The 22,861-nt window shown below is 47.4% G+C and overlaps 1 protein-coding gene across 3 annotated transcripts in view; it reads left to right on the top strand.

Moving 5' to 3' along the window:
- Positions 1-18,831: 18,831 nt before the first annotated feature.
- Positions 18,832-22,861, top strand: part of RBSN (rabenosyn, RAB effector) — a 28,556-nt gene continuing 24,526 nt past the window's right edge. Inside the window, exons 1-2 of one of the 3 annotated variants that reach the window (XM_036911445.2) lie at positions 18,832-18,967; positions 21,160-21,474. In XM_036911445.2, the coding sequence (XP_036767340.2) occupies positions 21,327-21,474 (148 nt within the window). In that variant the 5' untranslated portion in view covers positions 18,832-18,967; positions 21,160-21,326. Of the gene's footprint in view, positions 21,475-22,861 lie in introns of all 3 variants that reach the window. The other 2 variants (XM_057506272.1, XM_057506269.1) reach the window with 2 other exon arrangements.

Raw genomic sequence — 22,861 nt, 5'->3', positions numbered from 1 at the left:
GGCTCAGGAGATCCATGGGGGGTGGGGGGAGTGGAGGACTGGGGTCCTTCTGCTCTGCTCCTTCCTCCTATGGCTGCAGCCCCTGCAGGGTGGCAGCCCTTCCTGGGCTCTGACTGCATGGTCCTCTCCCTCGACCCCTCAGGCTGGGTGTGGTGACGGCCCCCCGCGGTTGCTCACTCAGGGTGCTGCACTATCTCCTGCACCTCTCTAACCCTGCCCTCTTCTTGATGAAAAGCCCATCATCTATCTCTCCTCAGATACCCTTTGTAAGAGGGCCACTGTTTCCTGCCAGGGGGACATAACCTTATTTGTGGTCATAATCACAGCAGTGAAGACAGAAGCCAATGTGGCTCATAGAATCATGGCAGATGTCAAAAACCTCCTTATGTCCATTAATACCAAGGGATAATTATTATTACTATTTTATCACAGGAGTTACCTTTACAGAACACCATTATGTGCGGCTCATTGAACTCAGAACTTTACATGTTGTCACGTGTAACCCCCACGATGATTTGATCAGGTAAATATTGCTAGTATTCCCATTTTACAGGTGTGGAGACTGAGGTTCAGAGAAGGGAGCCACTTGCCTAGGATCACACAGCTAGTGAGTTGCTAAGCCGGGACTGAAACCCCATTCTGTATAACCTAAAAACCCTGACTCTGAATCCGAGCCTGTAGATTGTATGATAGAGTCCAGAATCTAATTTCTGCTTGAGATTTAAATTCCGCCTTGGTCTTGCCTTCCCAGCAGCCTTCTCTACTCCCATGGAGCACTGCTTCTTGGCAGAGCCCTCCTCCTTCACGGCACCAGCTCCTGCGAGCCCCTCAAACCCAGGAGGAGAGAGGTCTCCTAGTGCTGTCCCTTCTGCTCTTCTTGCGGCTGCAGCTAAAACAGCAACAGAGGTTCTGACTTGCCTTCTCAATGAGGCTCGGCCTCTGTCTGAAGAGAGATGGCTGCCTTAATATTAACCACAATAATAGTGAGAGCCTACATTTATTGATCTACAATGCCCAGCGTTTCCATGCTAAGCACATCACATACATTGTCTCATTTCACTCTCACAAACAGCTTTATCTTGTTTTATACACTGGGAAACTGAGGCTTAGAGACATTAGTAACTTGTCCAAGGCCAGGCAAGCAACCCATAGAAGGCTCATGACTCCTGTCTACCTGACACCATGTGCTTAACTTCTAAGAGGTTCTACCACAGTGTCTTAATGAGTCACAGCCACAGGAGAAGTTCCAAGAGGTCAAGTCAACATGGACAGGCTGTCTTTACGTGGCTCATGAGGTCTTGTGGGGTATTTGAAAAATCTTCTATTTAAAGGGCTCTGTGGATAGAGTCAGGTCCTGGGCTAATAGAAGTGTTAGGAACTCTTAAGCTCATCTTGAAAGACAGTCTAGATGCTTCTCTCTTCAGAGCTTGGGTGTCTGTGCTTCCTGGTAACCCAATAACACCTGTTGATTCTCTATATTAAATATCTCGGGATTTCTAGTTGAAGATGGCTGATGGATCTCACACATGCAGCACCTCTCTCTCCTGAATGATCAAGGATGATCTAAATATTTCAGGAAAACTTGCAACCTAAACAAGAGACCAAGATAAACAAAACAGAACAAATGACCTCAGAGGGAACAGATGTAGTTTCAAAAACAGAAAAAAAAAATTTTTTAAGGGAAGAAAATACCTTCTAACTGATATCCTTAGAGAGAGAAGAGAAAATCTAACATCCATAAAATGAGTACACAATGCTATTGAAATGGAACAGTCAGGGAACAAGAACAAACTTTAAAATTAAAAATATGATTGTCTAACATCTCAGAAATGCCTCTTTTCCATCCTCCCTGCCCCAGCCCTAAATCTGGGACAGCTCTTCTCTCTTACCTGGTCTATTGCTGCTGTTATTTCCCCATCACATCTCCTGACTCCTTAATATCCTTCTCTTTAAAAGGCCACCAGGGTGATCTTTTAAAAACATGGGCTTCATTATATCTCCCTGCTTAAAACCCCTGATAACTCATTTTCTTCATAATAAAGGCTTTTCATGTTCAGAATCCATAGCAGACACTGTTAGTTGCCTTCTCAACAGGTATTTCTCCCATTTCTTCCTGGTTTCATTCAGGTAGCAAGCAGCCATGCATCTCTGAAGAGGTGAATCTAGATGGGTCTACACCAATCACAGAAATTCCATTCTCTTGCCACGGATCTGTTTAGCGGTATTTGTGTCACTCAGTAAAATATGGGATGTCAATGGGGGAAAGATAGGCCTTGGAGAAAGGTTTCCTTGATGATAAAACAGAGGAACAATGGAAGAAAATGATCCCTTTTCTTTTCCTTAATGTCATAATGTTCACAAGTGATATGTGGAACTCTGGCACCCATTTTGTGACCATGAGGGCCCACAGCTGAGGTAGAAGTCAGTTCAGTAGGGATGGCAGAGCAGAAAGATGGGTATATCTGAGTCCTTGACAACATCATTGAGCCACACAGAATTAACCAACTCTGGAGCCACCCCATCTCTGGATATCTTGTTGTGTGGGCTAATAAAATTGGCTCATTGTTTAAGGCACTTCTAGTTGGGGTTTCTGTTACTTGGGGCCAAAAGCATCTGAACTGCTGTAGAACCTGACATTTTAGCCACCTCCTAGCTCTCATGCTCCCCACCATTTGCTGTCACTTCCCTTAGCTGCTTACTGTCCCCAAACAGGCTACACTCTTTCCTGCCTCCACATCTCTGCCCCCACCATTCTGTCTGTCTCATCATTTAATGCCTGTGACTTAACGACATTACTGCTTCTGTGATGTCCTTCCCAACATCCCTGCTTGGGTTGGACGGCCCTCTTCTACGCTTCCACACCATCGATCACCAGGGAACATGTCTGTCCCTGGCTGAACTGTGGGATCTTTGGGGTGAGTAGAATTATGTCCCTAGCACTCAGGAAGGGTGCTTCTCAGGTCTTTTGTGGGTTTACCATGTCCTGAAATTGCCTCCAGAGTTATGCTTATGTATATGTGTTTGTGTAGTGGAGTAAACCGGTTAAACAAAACAGATTTTGGAGTCAAACAGACCTGGGTCTGGGTCCAAGCTCAGTCAGTATCTGTTGTGTGGCCTCCAACAGCTGACAACCTCTCTGTTCTCAATCCCTCTACCTCCTGAGTGGAGATGGCAAATCCTAGGGCATCTTGACAATTAAGTGAGATGAAGTATGTAAACCATTAACTCAGTGCCTGGCACATAGTAAATTATTCACAAATGCCAGCTTTGGAGATTATTATTAGTTTATTAGTTTGCATTAATTTTTGTTGGGGGAAGGGTTTCAAGCTTTTGTCAAATTCTCAAAAGGGTCTGTCATCCAGGAAGGGCAAGAATCACTGGTTTGGGCATAAAAGGAGCATGGATCTGCCTGCTGGGTGGGGATATCATGATAAATGTGCACATCTCACTCTCGCTTTTGTAAACTTCCTGTGGGCTCAGGGTGCCCCCTGCCCCACCTTGCCATGATGAGTCCTTCTATCATCCTCCCTGAGGCCGGTCCCTGTGACCTCTGTGCTCTCCAAATGCCTCATTAATGCCCACTGAGAGCGGAGCCAGCAAGGAGCACGCCTCTTTAGAGCAGAGGAAGTAGCAGTTCTGATGGGGGTGGGCCGGGGTGCGGGGTGCGGGGACTAACACCCTTTTGTGCCTGGGCCTGATGACTCAGGGAACATCGCACTTCTGAGGACATCGCTGTCAGCATAAAGCGGCAGCTTTGGCCCTCCCACACACTCCCATGATTCCCTGGCCTCAGACCCCAGCCCTTTTCCTAAGCTGCCCTAGTAGTATGAGCATTAAAGCTGTATTTATAATAAATGAGTTATTTGCTTTTTGTTCCTCCTAGCGGCCAAGAGAGGGTGGATCATGAGGCCCCAGAGAGCCGGTTGTAGGGCCAGGATTTGGACTCCCGTCTCCTGCTCCAAACCTTTCCTCGGTGGAGAGCAGAAGTGCACACCTGTTGTCTGGAAGACAAGGGTGGGTCCTGGCTGTGCCCCCAGCTTTCGAGCTGGGTGTCAGGCAAGTCATTCCACCTCTCTGAACCATTTTCTCATCTGTAAGGAGGGGATGAGTAGTAGCTGAACCACTGTTCTCCTGCCTTGTAGAGAAATCATTTCAAAAGTTAGCTCGGATCATGTCGTTTGCTCGAATCCCTCAGGACAAAGGCTGGCTACCCTGGCCCTTTGTGATCTGGACGCTGCCCATTGCTCCTGCCTCCTCTCTGCAGAGCCACCCACTCTAGCCAGTCACACTGTACAGACCAGTTCTCTTCTTAGCCCACTTTGCCTGGAATTCTTCCTGCCTCTCTTTGACTTGGAAAATCCCAGCTTCAAACTCAGCTCAGGCACTTTGTCCTCCAGGAAGCTTTCTGTGACCCCCTGTCCCACACGGTATCAGGCAAGTCCTCTGGGCTCCCACCTGCCAGAGGTGGATGGACTGGCCCCCAAATCCCAGAGCAGTGCATCTCAACATGAGGTCCAGAATCATCTGGAAACTTGGGAGAGATGTGAATTCTCGGTGCCCCCTCCAGTCCTACCGAAGCAAAACTCTGGGAGTGGGGCCCAGCAATCTGTGTCGTAAAAAGCCCTCCAGGGAATTCTGACGCTCCAGTTTGAGAACCACCTGTCCATCCCAGTCCTCTGAACTCCTGCTAGGTTTCTGCAGGACCTTATTACATCAGCTACCTCATGGTCCCAACTCCAGCACCTGTGGCAAAGGGGAGAGGCCTAGGCTGAGTGTCTGGCTCCCCTGGGGGCCTCCAGCTAATGGAGTTGTTTGTTACCAGTGAGAACTTTCCCCATCATATGCCTTCCTCCCACTTCCTGGAGACACTCGACCGATTTCAAACTGTCACTTTCTTTTATTGGTAAAGAAGAAATTTTGGCACCCATCTCATTTATTTCTCATTAGCTGCTCCTTGCTTGCAATCCTGCCAGGCTGGGGCCTGCTGGGCTTGAGAATCGAACTACCAGTTATCTGTCTCTTCAGGAAAATGTTGTAAATTTCACGGGGCTCCTCTCAGACACACCAAATTTTGTCTGGAAAAATACTTCTTATCTCCTCCTCTCCTGCCCACCATCCCACCGGTGTCGTTCAGAAAGCTGTGAATGGCTTAAAAGTCCACGTTTCCTGAACCAGGTTCTGCTCCTGTTAGAAGAGTTGCTTCCCTCCATTCTCCCCCCTCCCACTTCTGGACCCAGGTAACCTTTCAAACCAGGAAGTTTCTCTTGGTGTCTAACCCAACTCTTTCTGGCTGTCATTGGCTCCCAACTAGCCAGTGACATACAAAGAACAAATACTTTTATCTCTGTTTCACAACTCTGGAAATTAGCATAGGGCCAGGCACACAGGAGACAGTCCATAAATGTTAGCTTAGAAAATGAATGAATCAGGACATTAATGACAAAATGTGATGAATGAAAATGAACATTCATTCCAAGGACTGTGTTCAGTGTCTCAGATGTAGTCAAACATCCCACAACAACCTTATAAGGTAGATATTGTTTAATTCCCATTTTACACATGAGGAAACTGAGGCCCAGAGAGATTAAACAGTTGGCCAAAGATCACACAGCAGTTACGTGGCAGAATCAGTATTTAAACCTAGGTGAACTAGTTGTACAATTGGGGTCTCACTTCCTGGAAAGTCCCTCGAGTGTGGCTTTTCTGAGGGGGCAGCTCAAAATGAGTCGGGGGCAGGGCACAAAGCAGAGATAAATGAGCTCCATAATTGCCCTTTGATGCAAGGCTCCTGAAGATGGCTGGGGAGGAGGGAGGCAGCAGGCGCTGGGCACTCCAGAGGAGATATTGTCATTAGAGGCAACAAGTGCCAACAGGTCTGTGGGTAAGAGGCTCCCTTCTCCCGCACGAGGCAGGCGCTTGTACAGGAGCAAAGCTTCAAAACCACTGACAAGCCACTAAAGGCAGTGCTTGCCTCCCTCCACTGCCCAAACACACAGTTGTTGACTCGATGTGCCACTTTCTTTCTTCCCCCTAAGCCTATCATCATTATTAATATTTTAGATTTACTCAGGTCATAATTTAATACATGAGCATTTAAAAAGTCATGTACCATGCAGCTGCATAGAGCAAAAATGAGCGCCTCATCTTTTAACTCCCCACCTCCCAGCGTCCCTCCTAAGAGGCAGCCCCCACGGTTTGCAGGGGATTGGCCCCAGGCATTCCCAGTGAGCATAAGGAAGGAAGCCGGGGAGGTGACAAGGTGTGTTACGGTCTGGCCATGGCTTTGTGATAATGCTCACAGGTGGGTCCATTTCACACAGAACCTCTTCAGGTGGGCTGCACACAGGGAGGAGCTCGACATTGGGGTCTGTATGTCCGGCACACTTGAGGGTGGTGGCTCAAGTATGGAAGAGGGCGGCGAGTGCTTGAAAAGGTACATGTCTGTTATTCCTGGGGTCTGCTGAGGCCACCATGGAGAGAGGATTGCCACTGAACAGACAGGTTGTCACTCACAGTTCCCAAGAGGAGGGGCCATGCCAGGCCACACCAGGCCATGTGGTAAAGCATCAGGTCTGCCAGGGGGCAAATACGGGGCAGGGGCTTTACTGCGGCTCCTGCAGGAAGGAGCAGGCGAGGCAGGGTAAACAGGCTCAGGATTGGCTGGTTTGAATCAGTCGGTGCAGGGGCCGCCCCTCCTTGGCTGGTACCTGCCCTGGGGTATTCAGGGCCGAGGAATAGGGGCCCAGGGTATAGGAGCCACATAGGTAAAGGAGGGAGTAGGGTTTGGGCTCAGGATGGGTTGGTTTGCCTATGAAGGGTGCTCTTCCAGGAGGGCCCTTACTAATCTCCAGGAATTGGCTATCCTGCGAGAGGTAGTCCCTCCAGGATCAGCAAGTCCCCAGATGCGGAGGATCAGAAATAGAGAAGATAAAAAGCATGATTAACACAGGGAGGAAGCAGACACTCTGAGCATGAGGCTGGTAGGCCCAGCCACAGTGAGGTGGCCAAGGGGGAGGGTCCAGCATTCCCTCCCTTCGGAGACCTCTATCCTCAGCAGGGACAGGCTCTCCACCTGCTGTGACCTGCTGGAGTACAGCTCCTCCTCTCCCCTCCCTTGCCTCCCTCACACTTGCCTCCTTGCTCTTTCCAGAACACAGGAGGCAGCAAGTACCAGGGCTGTAACCTTCCCCATCTCTTTCTCTGCCTGTGTATACATTCACTTAGCACGCAACTCTTGCACATTGTTTCCTATTGCTTTACATAAATGTGTTGTCCCTCCACTCAACTTATTGTTCCAAGATGCTTTTAATACACAACATGACCTGGGACTCTTCTGTTGCTCATTAGAGATTCCCCCTGTTCTTTTTTAATCACTGCAAGAGTTGATGTTTGGATGCACCATAATTCATTTTTGCACTCCCCTATTGATGGGTATTTAGGTTATTTTCAGTGCTTCCCAGTTACAAACAATGCCATGATGAGCAGTCTTGATGTCTTTGTGCAGACATGGGGATTTTTGTGGGATAGAAAACTTAGGAGTGAAATTGCTAGGACGAAGGGCATGGGCAGTTAAAATTTTTGTAAATACTGCCAATTGCTCTACAAAAGGCTGTATTCAATTTATACTCCCCCCATACTACAGGAGATTTGAGAGTATTCATTTCCCTACACCATTTTCAAAACTGGATATTACCAGCCTATAATATTTTTGCAATTAGCTTATTTCTAATTCACTCTCTACTTGATTCCAAAAGTGGTCTGAGGCAGCTTTTACTCACATACACAAAGGAAGCATTCTAGAATTGTCCTTAAGTTGTGTGGACTCTAGAGTCAGACTACTTAGGTTCAAATCTCAGCAACAAAACTAAAGTCTGTGTGACCTTGGCAAATTTCTTAACCTCTCTGTGCATGGATTTCTTTGTAGTAGAATGAGAATAAGGTCGTGGTGTATGGCAGCCATAAAAATGCATCTCTGAGGTTTCCAGGGATGGGGAGTGTCACTGGCTGGCTCAGTTGCTGTGCCCTGAAGGATGCACAATATCTGCATGGAGACCAGATGCTCATGGGATGCTCCGGCGGAAGAGAGAACTCCTTATGGTCCTCATCATCATGTATTTCACTTCCTCCTTTGATTTACTTGCCTGCCTTTTGTAAGGACCCTTGCGATTACACTTAGGATCGACCTGGATAATCCATGATAATCTCCCCATCTCGAAATCCTTAATTGAATCACATCTGCAAAGTCCCTTTTGCCATATAACATTCGAAGCTTCTCAGGATTGGGTCATGGGCATTTGGAGGCCATTCTCAGCTTACTGCACTACCCACCTCCCTTCTTTTCCTCTTCTTTGCCCAGGGGTCAGACCTGAATCGTGTTCTGGTCACTCAGTTCCCTCCAGATGAAGTACAGAATGCTCGACTCAGTTTGAATGTCAGGTAATCAATCAATTTTTTAATACAAGTGCGCATGGTTCATATTGCATAGGACATATACGTACACTAAAATATTGTTCACTGTTTATCTGACATTCGAATTTAACTAGATGGCCTGTATTTTTGCTTGTTAAATCTTGTGACTTATATTCTAACACCTTCTCCATTTTCCTTCACAGGTATTTTTCCTGGTAAATCTCTTTCATGTCTAATCCTGTATTGGTGTCTGCTTCTTAGAGGACCCCAACTAAGAATTAAATGAGAGAACACACAGAAAGATCACAACATTGCCTGAACCCCAGGAAGTAAACATTTGCTCTTAGCAGGTAGGCACAGCCAGATACTACCAGCTGATGTGTGAATCCAGGCCTGTCTGACTCCCTAGTCTGTGGTCCCTACACTGAGGTGCTCAAAGCACATTTCACGAGAGATGTGTATATTTGTTTGTGGGTATATATACTATTTCTGGAGGACACCAAGGCTTGGTGGTTGCCCTCAGAGAGGATGTATGAAAGGGAGATTCACTTTTCACTAAATGACCTTGCCTGTCTTTTGAATTTGTACCAAATGAATGTTATTACCTTTACAAAACTAAAAAAAATTATAAACATTTTGAGTTGAACTAAATTCATGGCAGTTTTTATATCTTGAAGGTTCAAATTATGCAGGAGGCCTGAGTCAGAGACCACCATACTGCCTGCGGTCCCACATTGCTCTGAGAAGTCCTGGCTTGGAGGCAGCAAAGGCTCCGGCCATCTCCTACTTCCTGAAAGTACACTCTTGCAAGGTCAAGTTGTTATGTTAATGTCAAACAATGACTTTTAATGCTGGGGGATCCTGAGGATCTCTCCAATCTACCACTGCAGTGCTCTCTTTGGAAACAAGGAGATTGGTGTGGAGGCAGGGGAGTATCTTCCACCTTCCTGCACATTTTGCCCTCCAGCAAGAGGAGACAGGGCTCATGGCCTAGGAGCTGGAATCACAGAAGCTCATCATTCAGAGCCTTAAAGATCAGGGAGGGTAGGAAAATGTTCCCTGACCTCCCTGACACCAGGTCTTCAGTCAGTATTTGTATGCCTCTCAGGGATGGGAACCTCATTCCCTCAGGAACAGCCTTCCTAACCAGCACAGCTCTGCTGGGAAGAAAGCATTTGCTCTCTGAACTGAGACCCGGTGCTATGTGACAGCCCCATGACAGCCCAGAGCCTATGAGCTAACTGCAGGAACCCCCAGGACGCTTCCTCCAGCTCCTTGGGACTGGATATTTCTTGGCCTCCTACTTGCCCTGAGCCCTCAGCCAGGCTCTCCCACAGTCCCCAGCACCTAGAAATGGGATACAGGGCCAGCATGTCTCCAGAAAACTCCTGCTGGGCCAGAACTCAGAGAAAAGGTTGTTTTCTGGTGACCAGAACACTGGATGCCCTCACCCCAAATCTGCACCTTGCTCCCTGGACAGGGCTGGACATTCTCAGCCAAAGCTAGAGCTCTGGCACTGGTCTCTTCATCTCAGACATTTCCGTCTGATAGCCCACCCATTCTTTCTCTTAAAAAAAAAAAATTTAATGAAAAAAAAAAAAAAACGAACCCAGAAGATTCAGAGGTGATTACTTTTGCTAGGTTCTTGTGCGTTCCCCTGGAGTGATTTCTGTGTTCAGCGTACCTATTTGTGTGACCTTGCCTTGGGAGGTATTCCCTCTGGTCCCTTTATATGAGCCCTGGAAAGGCAGCCTCTGCGCCCTGATCCCGTGTACCCTTGGCTGGTCCCTCTCGGCTCCCTCCCAGATGTGGTGAGAGTACCCCAGGATATGAGTTTAAGTTTTTAGTGGTTTAGCTTTTAAATTGGTGTATTAAAGAAAACAGACTAGCACATCCAACCCATCATTTCACATCTGCCAAGAATAGGGTTACAATTTTAAAGTGAGTTGCGTTCATGGTAAATAACAGGCAGTCTGTAGATAGGGCGCAACTGTACAGGAGGCAGACGGGCAACTTTGAAGCTTGGAAATTCAGCCGCCGCCTACAAAAGGCGGATCAAGAAAGCGAGACCCCTGCTTAACGCCTAGAAAGAGCCCAGCCAGCCGAGAGTATGGGGTTACGCACCTAGGTTGAACATCAGAATCACACGGAGAGCTTTACAAAGCCCAATGTCCAGTCTGTGTTCCGAATCAATCTGAAGGTGCGGGACAGGAATCTGAATCTTTAAGTTCCCAGAGTTTCGCTTTGAACATCTCAGAAGGAAAATGTTGCGCGCCCCCTGCTGGCGGGAGGAGCGGCTCTCTCCCACTCTGATGGGGTTTGCTGGGGGACTAAGAGTTTCAAATAAGTGCGGGGAGAGGTTGGTCAGCTTACATAAGCTCTGTCGCAGGCTTCATATTAACAATTAGCAAGAGGCGGCTATTTAGAGCCGGCGGCTCAGAGGCATGTGGGAGGCCACTAGGTCTGGCACATGGGCTCAGGTCGCAGGCAGACGATGATGCCCCAAATTCTGATCCTCGAAGTGCCACCCAGGCTAAACAAAACTAGGAGCGGAAAGGCAGTGGCCAGACAGCGCGGGGCTGTGGAGGAGGCTCTAATTAAAATGCTTGATGTGCTTGGTGATATTCTTTTTTTCTCTCATCCCCAAGCACTGGTCTTCTGCTTATGAATTTGAAGGGCATTCATAATTCCTCGTGCAGATCCTATGCAGGGCACTGGGGAATTATAACAAAACCAATAATAGCTCCCACTTCTTGGGCCCTGACTTTGTGCCATGTACTGTTCTATGAACATTGCATATATTTAACTCACTTGATCTTCACACAATCCTATGAGGAGGGTCCTTATCCCCATTTTACAGGTGAGGAAACTGATGCACAGAGACCTTAAATAATTTGTTCAAGTTCTCACAGCGAGGATGTGGCTAAGACATAAGCTTTGAGAAGCTCACAGACTAGTGGGGTGACAGACCTGGGAAACATACATAACTGGGGACTCAGAAGAGATGAAATGTCACCTTTGTCTAGGAGGGGGAGGGCAGGGCAGATGCATAAAATGAGTTCTAAAGGTTGAGTAGGAGTTAACCAGGCTTAGAAGGAGTAGGAGAAAAGGGAAGGGCACTTCAGGCCAAGGGAGTGGCATGTGCAAAGGTAAGGAGGCAGGAAAACAGCACAGCTTATGCAATCAGTAAAATGTCTGATAGAAACGTGAGAAAAGACACTGTTTCAAGCTTTAAACCTGAGTGTCTGGAGCCGGCCAGGAGTGATCCCCTGCAGAAGGCTCTGGAAAGTGCACTTGGGGTCCCCAATTCAAGCTTCACAGTTCCAAGAAACAACCAGCATGTTTTCAGGACCTGGGTATTTTCTGTGTTTGCTCCATCATGAGGCAGGGGCTGGTGATGAGAGGACCCTAGAAGCCCCCGCTGGTGCCACCCTGTTCCTCACAATCAGTTTGTTCAAGAGAACAACTGGTTTTCCAGATATGCCTAGCCTGGCGCCTGCACACACAGACGGGAGAAGGGAGTGTGTGAGTGTCTTCCAGTCAGGAGGATGGAAGCTTCTGTGATGGCCCTACAAGCCACTTACCCCCTCGGAGCCTCAGCCTCTGAGACCTGGTGACTAATACCCACCTGGTCATCATCACCTCTCGGCTACAGCTAGGTGTCTGTGGTACACTGGGCATGAAAATGGCCACAGTCTCTATAATGGGCAGAGTCGAGTCCCCCCAAATTCATATGTTGCAGTCCAAACCCCCAGTACATCAGAATGTGACTGTATTTGGAGTCAAGGTTTTTAAAAAGGTAATTAAGTTAAAGTGAGGTCATTAGGGTGGGCCTAATGCAATAGAGTGTCTTTATGAGAAAAGAAAATTAGGACACAGACACACAGAGGGCGGCCCATGTGAAGACACAGGGGACGGGAAGGGTGGCTGAAGAAACCAACCTTTTTGCCACCCAGCCTCCGGAACTGTGAGGAAATGAGTGTCTGTTGTTTAAGTCACCCGGTCGGTGATAATGCTGTTAAGGCAGCCTGCAAACTGATACCTATCTCTCTCTGGGTTCCTCCCAGAAAGATGTAGGTCTATTTCTCCATCCTTGGATCTCGGCTGGTCTTGACTTGCTTTGACCAATACAAGGCTAGAAGGCAGCATAAGTGACAGTGTGACAGTTCTGAGCTTAGGCCTCAGGAGACCTTGCCCACTTTTGCTTGGTTTCTTTTGGCGAACAAGCCTGGGCTGGCCTGCTGAAACATGAGAGGCCATATGGAGAACTCATTTATCCTAGTCAAAGCCATTCTAGACTAGTCAATCCCCAACCATGTGAGAGAGACCCAGTAAGATCAGCAGAGCTGTGTACCTGGTCTGTGGGGGATCCCAGATGTATGAAAGGGCCCAAGCAACACCAGAAGAACTGCCCCACTGACCTGTGGATTTGTTAGAAAAAATAAATGTTTATGTTGCTGAGTTTGGGGGTATTTTTTTTTTTAAGCCACCAAGTTCAGGAGTGTTTGTTATGCAGCAATAGCTAACTGATATTCTGCACCTGGGTGCCTCCCATACCTTAGCTGCTCCCAGCTCTGGCCTGTATGTGCTCTTTTGATAGTGTGGTCAGGGATGAAGAGACATTCATACAGATGCCTAAAGGAGGGGAGGGAGAGAGGCATTTACAATCTGGGAGAAGAGTGTTCCAGGTATAGACCAGCAGTGGGTAGGATTCCTAAGAGAAAAGAACACATGAGCTCTGTTGAAGGTCCAAAGCCAGACCAGGACGCGGTTGTGTAGTTGTGCCATCTAACCTCCACAATGTCATTGGCCGTTTGGTTGAGCTCTTGCAAGAGAAAGGGGGCTCGAATTCAAGTGCAGGGGCTTGGTAGGGGGAACTGACATTCCCAGCCCAGCTGGACAGCAAGTGGGAGCCTTGGAAGGCATCAAGACGCGAACCGGCAGAACTATCTTGGCTTTGAAAACCAGGCGTCTGGACGGTTCTTACATAGCCATATGGCGCCACCTGGTGGCTAACTCGGCTCTTCACAGCCCTCTACTCACCCTGTGTGCATAGCCCACAAACGGTGTAATACACTGTGAAAAGGAGCTCTCTGCAACACCCGCTCTCTCTCCAGAGACAGCTACGAATAGAATTGTGTTTCCTTCCAGAGACTCAACATGCATCCTTTCAGCTGGTACTTTTCGAGGATTTACTATGTGCCGAGCACACCGGTTATTTCTGCCTTCTGCATCCCTTTGCAACACAGAAGCCAGAGGTCAGATCCTGTCTCTCCCCTGCTCTGAACTCTCCCCTGGTCCCTACATCACTCAGAGTAAAGGCCTAAGTCCTTACAATAGCCATGGCCTGCCCTGTCCTCTCCCCGTGAGCTCTTGAACTAATGCCTATCACTCTCCCTCGCTCCCTCTGTTCCAGTCATATTGGCCTCATTACTTTTTAAAAATTGTGGTAAAACATGCATGATATGTTTTAATATTCTATGATCATTTTAACCATTCGTACATGTACAATTCAGTGGCATTAAATACCTTCACAATGTAGTTTAACTAGTACTGCTAATAAACCCAATTTTTTTTCATCATCCCCAACAAAAACTTGACACCTATTAAATACCAACTTCCCCTCCTCACCACCTGCCAGCCCCTGGCAACCCCTATGCAACTTTCTGTCTCTATGAACTTGCCTGCTCTAGTGACCTCAAGTAAGTGGAATCATACAGTATTTATCCTTCTGTGTCTGGCTTATTTCACTTAGCATAATGAAAAAGGTCCACCCATATTATAGCATATGTATCAACAGTTCATTCCTTTTTATGGGCTGAATAATATTCCATTGTGCAGATAGACTATATTTTTTTTATTCATTCATCCACTGAAGGACACTCAGATTGTTCCCACCTTTTGGCTACTGCATGTAATGCTGCTATGAATATGGGTATTGGCCTCAGTACTTTTTGTTCAACCTGCCAGCCACACCCTTTCTTTGAGGGCTTTGCATAGACTGTCCCCTTTCCATGGAATGTTCTTCCCCAAAAGATACACACTGCTCATTCCTCAATGCCCTCAGGTCTTTGTTCAAATGGTGCCTTCTGACCACCTGACTAAATATTGCAACCTGGCACTCCCCATCCCCTTGACTTATGTTTTCTTTTTTCTATAATACTCCCTACTTTCTAACATACTATACAATGTATATTTAATACTTATATATTATATCATTTATTTAGTATATAACAACCGTTTAGTGTCTGTGTCTCTCCGCTAGAATGTCAGCTCCACGAAGGCAAGAATCACTGGCTGTTTCATTTATCTCAGGCACCCATGTAGGTAGGTGCTCAATATATAGTTTGTTTGATGAGTTTAAGATTGCAAGCCTAATTGTTGATTTACACACTTTAAACTGGAGTCACAAGTCTAACGCCAAACTCTCTTAAATGCCCCCAAATACTTAAAATACACATATACATGGATTACTTCAAATCTGGGCTGGAATTGGGGTTAACTTCTCAACTGGCCGAGCATACATGTCTCTGGGAATTCAGGTCAAGGAATGCGATCTGGAGCTGTAGACAGCCAGCACGATTTTTTCTCATGACCCAAGGACCATGCTGAAACTTGATGTTTGTCCCTGGCCCTGGGACCAAGGTTTGTACAGCACAATCGAGGGGATGGGTGGGAGCAGAAACTTAGCTCATGACCCGCTCACCAGGTGGAGGGCTTGAGCCCTGGCACAGGGCTACTTCTGTTGGATAGACAGGACATCTCTCCATCCACCCAAGGCCCATATGGGCTAGTTGTGACTCTGCTTTGTCAAAGGAGATGCCAGCCCACAGCCTTCACTCAATTCCATATTTCCTACATTTCAGGTCTGTTGAGGCTGCCACTCCCCACCCACTTCCCTCTTTGGATTTAACGAACGCAGTTACTATCTGATTCAATTCTGAGTTCCCATGTGGTAGGGCCATGAGTCTCAAAGATATTTCCCTAACAACAGACTGGACTGTCACACCTCCCATAGTACAGTCTGACACAGCTTTACACAGACTGCTAAGGCATTTGAATGACACCTCCCTCCCTTTTTTTTTTTATCTAACAAACATTTACACAGTGCTTCCTAGGTGCCAGGTCCATTCCAAATATTAACCCATTAAATCCTCTAACCTCGGAGGCAGGTCACATTATTATCCCATTTTACCAAGGAGGAAACTAAAGCTCAGAGAATTAAGTGACCTGCCTGGGATCATGCAGCTACAGGGCTGAGATTCAAACCTGTCCCACTGGCTCCAGCGTCTGTGTTTCTAACTGTGATGCTTTGCTACCTCGAAGCTTTTTTCTTGTCTCTTCTCCCTCTTTCCCTGCTTGCTTCCCTATTCCCCTCTCTTCCTGCCTCCATTCTCTGCTTCCTTCCCTACTAACTCTAGCGGCTGCCACCTGCTTCCCCTGGACACCACCCAGCCGTGCACACCCTCTGCCCATCCCCCCTCCCCCTTGCAGGCCCTGCCAGTCCTTCCATCACCACTCCTCCCCTGGGCCAGTGGAGGAGGTGTGCCAGCCTCTACTCCCTCACCCCGCCTGCTCACCACCACAGGGGCAGCTGACAGAAGCCTGGGGAACTGGGGCTCCGGGCCAGCCTGGAGGGAAACCAGATCTCTGGGGCGTTACGTGACATGCCGCACACCTTCCCCGTATGCTGCCCACATCCCAATTTTCCTTTCCTGATCCGGGATTTTAATGTGATGCCAAGACATCCAGTGCTGCTTGGGATAAACTTAGATAAAAAGGGGTCTGAAAGAGAGATAGAGACAGAGACATTCAGAGACAGAGACGGAAAGCCAGAGAAAGAGAGAAGCCTAAGATGGAAGGCAAAGGTGAGGAGACCAGACCCTACCATTGGAAGTGGCCCCCTACAGTGCTGGGACCCACTCTAAGTGTGAATGAACTCTTCTAAGTTTCTCAAAGGACTCATGTTCCTCGCATGATCATACCTTTGCAGACGCTGCTCCTCCAGCCTAGAAGGCCCTTCCCAATCATCTCTACCTTAGGACTCTCCTCACATGTTGCCACCGCTGGGAAGCCTTTTCTGAATTCCCACAGGGAATTTCATCAGCCTCCCCTTTGAAGCCAGAGCATCTCACACATGTGCACACTTCTCTCTCTATTTTAATGAATTGGTTTATGAGAGTCTGTGTCGCTTGCCAGCTGAGGCTCCCAAGACTGAGACCATCCTGCCTTCACAGAAGAACAGTGGGGGTGGTGAAAGTCTCAAGGCAAGATGATTCTGGGTCAGCATGTACCAGCTGTGTGACCTTGGGCAAGTCACATAACCTCTCTGAGCCCCAGATTCCTCACTTACAAGATGGGAACAATATTAATTTGGACAACACAGGGTTGTATGAGAATTAAATGAGTCAAGATAGGTAAAGCACGTAAAACAGTCACTGGTGCATCTGACTCACTCAGTAAATATTAGTCATTATTATTATTATTAAAACAGAAACAGTAATAGAGTTGCCCAAAGGATTTACATGAAAATACTTTTGATAATCTCTAAGGCACACAGTAAAGTCTTGGCACCATCATTCTGAAAAATATCAATAGATCAGCAGTGGCTGACCTATCATGATTTCCAGAATTAACTCACACTCTGCAGATCACATTGCCACTGCTTTTTTGAGCAAATGAAATATTGAATCTGACACTGGCTTTTGTAAATGATAGAATGGCAGGCAAAATCATGATGGTTTAATAAAAGGTTCATCACCTGACTCCAAACATAGTCCTGGCTCTAGGAGTGGCCCATTCTGGGACTGATTTGGTCCCAGACGTAAGATGAGGGGTCTTCACTTTCCAAGTCCTGGCACCAGGACCCACAGCAGAGGCTGGCAGCAGGAAGACAGAGCTGAGTCTGTCGCTTCACTACTGACAAGTTGGCAGGTCTCTTCCTTGTCCCTGCCAAAGCGCAAAGGAGAGTCACTGTCCACTCCTGCCAACTCTGTGAAGGTTTGAAAACAGTTGGGCCAGCAAGTTGAAAATATGAAAGAGTTTGCAAGTCTTTGGAGCTCATTTTATCTGCACAAATGGGCAAAGTGAGGCCAAGAGAAGGGAAGGGACCTGTTTGGAGTCACAAAGGAAGGTGTAGCCATGGCTAGAACCCATGGTTCTGGACGTGTAGCTCGCTGCCCCTTCACTGGCCATTTCCTCCCAAAAGCTCGATGCTGTCCATGCTGGGAGTCCCACGTGCTTACACGGGAGGTGACGGAGGCCCAGTGCTAGTTGTAGAATCAGTGCTGCTGTCCAGAGTCAGAGCAGTGTTAAGGACCCACCCTCCACCGCCCCTGGCAACCACCAATCTGTTTTCTTTATCTACAAGTTTGGCTTTTGTTTGTTTTTTTAATTTCCACATATAACTGAGAGCCTAAGGCATTTGTCTTTCTCTGGATTATTTCACTTAGCATAGTGCCTTCAAGATCTACTTCTGTTGTTGCAAATGACAACTTTTGTTCTTTTTCATGACTGAATAATATTCCATTTATATGTATCTACCACATTTTATTTATCCATTCATCCATCCGTGGACAAAGGTCGTCTCCACATCTTAGCTACTATAAAAAATGCTGCAGTGAACACAGTGGTGGGATGCATGTATCTTTTTGCATTAGTATTTCCATTTTCTTTGGATAAACACCCACAAGTGGGACTGCTGGATCATATGGTATTCCTATTTTTAGTTGTTTGAAGAATCCCCACACTGTTTTCCATAGTGGCTGCACCAGTTGACATTCCCAGAGGTGCACAAGGGTTCCCTTTTCTCCATATCCTCACCAACAACCAGCTCGTGTCTTTTTAGTAGTAGCCATTCTGACAGGTGTAAGAGGATACCTCCTAATGGTTTTGATTTACATTTGAAAATGCCACAGAGCTACCACAGATTTGACCACACTGTACACCCACCAGCTGGACACGCCCTCTGATTCCAAGTCCCCACTCTAATGTGGTTGTATTCCAGATCTTTCCACATCCTCCACGTCTCCAGAATATTCCTGTCATCTCTAGCTCTCAGGAATTTAAACTCAAATTAAATTAGACCTGCAGCTGGGGGTGGGGAGGAAGCGTTAAAGAGCTCTTGGTGCCCCACTCCTTCGCACTTGGTCAAGAGCTAAAAAAACCAGAGGTTTCAGTTTTCCCACCTGCACGATGAGGTGGGGAACAAGCGGCTGGCTTTACCGCGCTGCGGGTAACGACCTGGGACCGCAGCGGAGCAATACCGCAGCGCCCCAACCGGGGGGTTCTCACCGCGCCGGCGCGGAACACCCCCGGCCTCCCCAAACCTCCCCGCGCCGCAGGAATCAGCCCCGCCCCCTTCTTGCCTCGAAGACTCGGCGCTCGACGGGCGTTTGTCAGCCTGCTTTCCGGTTTCGGCACCGCCGCAGGCGCGCCTGCCGAGCGCCGAGCAACCGATGGAGGTGGCGGGCTGGGCCGTGGCTGCGTGAGAGACCGCGGAGGCCCAGGGCCGGGGCGAACACCGGGCGGGCCTGGGCCGCCGCGGGAGTCCTGCCGGGTACAGGGGGCCGCGCCGGGCTGAGCGGCAGGGACGCGGCTGCCCGCAGGAACGTAGACGGGCGGCCGCGGGTGTGGGGGGCGTGTGTGTGACGTGCGCGGTGGGAGATGGGGCCTCGGCCGTGCCGCCGCCGTGTGCGTGAGGTGACTGGGCTCTGGTTGTGTGGGTGCGCGGGCCCGCGGGTGGGTGCGGTTGTATTTGGTTATGTGGCTGAGGGGTGGGCGGGTGGCTGTCTCCCGGGTGGTGTGTTTGGTTCTCTAGTTGCTTTAGGTTGAGACGTTATAGGCTCTTGAGTTTGTGCGGAGTTGTTGATAGGGTTTTGTGTGGCGTCGGTGCAATTGGTGGCGTCACGTCTGCTCTTTCGTGTGTTACGCGACGTGTGCACAGTCGTGCCGATTTATGTGGAGGGTGGTTGTGTGCTCTCGTGAGGCCGTCATGAGTGCGGCTGTGGAATGTGTATCTGTGAGGTACGTAGCAGGGTAGCATTTGTGCCGGACCTAGAGTTGCAGGACATGTAGATTTTATTTTTATTTTTTACTTGGGTTAGGGTGTGCGGGGCTTGCCTGTGTTATCGTTGTGGGGTCTGGCTAGGTGGTTTGCAGTAGATTTCTTTGGTTTGTGGTGGGTGTGTGGTTATATGAATTTACAGTTCATTCATTCATTCGTGGAGCTGTATGGCGTTGCTTCGAGGTTTGTGCCAGGCCCTGGCCTAGATCCTGGGCCTGGCGGGGAAAACAGGCAGTCTCTGCCCTCATAGAGTTTAGTCTTATGTATTTAGTCATTTTATATGCTTATGATTATAAATTGGGGTAAATGCTGTGAAGGAAAAGAACCGGGCTGGCCCATGGGAGAATTCAAGTAAGAGACATTTGCTTAAAGAAGCGAGGTTGGGTTGAGATGTGAGGGGTGTGTATGTGTTTAATTTGTGGTTGTGAGGGGTGAGTGGTGGGAAGGAAGGGGGCTTTGGGAGTCAGGGAGTCCGAAGAACCATTGGTTTGGAAGGGAACTGGAGCTTCTCTTTCAGCGAGCATCTGGAAACGGGGCTGACATCGGCACGTGTACAGTCACTGGGTTTCTTAGAGGTAAAAACCAGGGACCTAGTGTTTCATTTCACCACCACCCTTAAGTTTTGAGGCCTGGGCGGTCTCCCCTCAGTGACTCTCTCAAAGCCGAGGGTCACACGGTCCCTCTCACCTCTCTACTGTCGTTTGGAGCCTCAGGGGCTTGGGGAGAAATTTCTCTGCTTCTGTGGAATGGTTTTATATAGGTTCTCCCAATGGCCAGGAGTTTTTCTTAGGTGACATTGGAAGTAACTTCGCCACAGTCCAGTAAAACTGAAAGTGTAATTTATTAAGCCCTGAATTGTTTAAGCACCAAGTCCTTTTCTTTTTAAAGCAGTGAGTCTGTTAGGCTGCTGCTCAACTGTCACTTGCTGGTTTAGAAACTCTAGTAAAAGTCACAGGAGAGAAAGTGCTCTACAAATGTGAGTTGTGTACAAGTTTTTGTGTGACATGTATCGTCATACCTCTTAGGGGTGGAGTTGTTGGGTCCTGTGTTAACTCTTTAACCTTTTGAGGGGTTACTCAGCTGTAACTATTTTCCAAAGTGGCTGTACCATTTTCCAGTCCTACCGGAGTGTGAAATAGATTTTTCTTTTTGACTGACTAGGTTTCTAATGCTCTTCCTGAAACTGAGGTTGAGATTTTTTGGTTTGGTTTGGTTTGGTTTGGTTTTTAGGCCAGACACAATCTCTTTTTCATCGTTGCATTTTTGGTACAGGCGCAAGAGCACAATACATGAGGTTGAATAAATGATCAAGGTGAAGAGAGTCAAACAAAAACTCTGCATGTTGATAAGTACTGCAGACATTTCCCCAGTGGCTAAAGTAGCGTGCAAGTTATGACGTTGGACCATTTGGAATGAATTTAGGGAATTGCTTGGTATGTTGTCTTTGCTGTTGAAGTTGAATTTGTTTTTTTCTTACCTTCAAGGAACTGTGCTTTCGACTTCTTTGAGTTGCCATTGTCCAATGATGTTCCTATATATCTTACAAGTTTTTGTATTTTGGTCTAAGGATTTGCACAGAAAAAACATTAAATACCCTTGCTTAATTGTGAAAAGAATCAAGAAAGTTCTCAGTTGCTGCTAATTTGCCTGAATTGCTTTTTTCCCCCTACTCTTTCCTGTCTCAGGGCTTCTCCTGATCCAAAGAGGATGAGGAGACCACGATGCAGCTTCTCTGTCATCTGTGTGCTGCTTGGTTAGGCTAATGCTGCGGCAGGCCTAGGCCACTGCAGAAGAATCAAGCTGACTCTTGGCATGAAGCCCCTGGCTTGTGGGGGTTGAGAGGGACACTGCCATGGCTTCTCTGGATGACCCAGGGGAAGTGAGAGAGGGCTTCCTTTGCCCTTTGTGCCTGAAGGACCTGCAGTCTTTCTATCAGCTTCAGTCACACTATGAGGAAGAGCACTCCGGGGAAGACCGTGATGTCAAAGGGCAAATTAAAAGTAAGAGGCGAGGATTTTTTGCTTATCCCATTCTGTCAGTGGGAGCTTTAACTCACGGGATGGTTTCATTGGCATCCATGTTGCCACCAGAACATGATAAACAATAGCGAATTAATAATAATAGTAGTGAACATATATCTAGTGCTTACTGTGTGCCAGGCATTGCTCAGAGTCTTCCCATGTGTTAACTTCATTTAATCCTCACAATAACTGACTATGAGCCCCATTTCACCAGACACAGAGAGATTAGATAACTTGCCTAAGTCACACAGTGAGGCAGAATCTGGCTTTGAACCTAATAAATGTTACTGTGCCCTGCTGTTTCTTGCTAGACTGTTTGAATTATCTAACTGCCAACCTGAGGGGATTTTGGAGTGAAATTCCTTGCTTTTGCTGTGAAATGGAGGCACACTGTGCACCCATCAACCTGCCACAAACCCAAGCCTTCCTGTCATCTTTCCTTCCCCCAGTGGACCTTGTCCTCTGCAGCCCAGGAAAAGGAAGGTCATAGTTGAAAAGCAAGGAGAAACAACCAAAAAAGTTAAAATTTGGTTTTTGAGCTTACAAGGGCTGAGGTCCTGGAGTGTTTCTGTAAATAATTTTTCAAAGTAATTTTGACTATACATAGTGTTCATTTCCTAGACTTTAGCTTCTAATTCCTGAATATGCTGCTGCTGCTCTGGAACCTTCTCTAATGATTCAGCTAGCCTGCTTCTTACAGCCAGCAGCATTTCTGAAGGCAGTGAGATTAGAAAGATCTGGGTGCTATATGCGCAGTACTTTGTTGGGTGGGAGAGAAAGGACTGATCATGTATTCCAAAGTGGACTTTGGCTTCACACGTTTGAGTCACGTGTACCCTGTAATCAAATAGTAGCATTCCATGTGTCACTTTTCAGTTCAGAAAAAAAGTTGTTGAAAGCATTAATATTTCTCAGTTCTGTCCAAAAAATCATGACAATGTCAAACATTTTTCAAATCCTTTGGGCTGTGATGGATGAGGTGACTTTTGCCTATAGAAGCTGGAGCAGAGCTGTAGCTACTAGGAGGCAAAAAAAAAAAAAGTTTTGTGCTTTATAGTTTTCAGAGATTTTTCATACACGTGATTATTTCATTTGACTCTTCCAGCAACCTTAGAGAAAGATGGTTGGTCTCATTTACAGAGATATTGAGTGACTTATGCAAGGTCACACAGGAATTGGCAGAGCTAGGCCTTGACCTCAGGTCTTCTAGCTTCTCTAAGTCAAGTGCTGTTCCTTCCACATGGCATCGCTGATGATACAGGCTCTGTATTCCAATCACAGCATGCAACTGGAAAACAGACCAATTATCTGAGTTTCCTGGGACAATTGAAGGGCTTGCATGATTTTCAGCGAGTGTCCAGTCTTA

Source organism: Manis pentadactyla, chromosome 1 (assembly GCF_030020395.1).
Source record: "Manis pentadactyla isolate mManPen7 chromosome 1, mManPen7.hap1, whole genome shotgun sequence".
Lineage (NCBI taxonomy): Eukaryota > Metazoa > Chordata > Mammalia > Pholidota > Manidae > Manis > Manis pentadactyla.
Note: the sequence above shows the minus strand (reverse complement) of the source record. Positions and strands in the feature narration are given on the sequence as shown.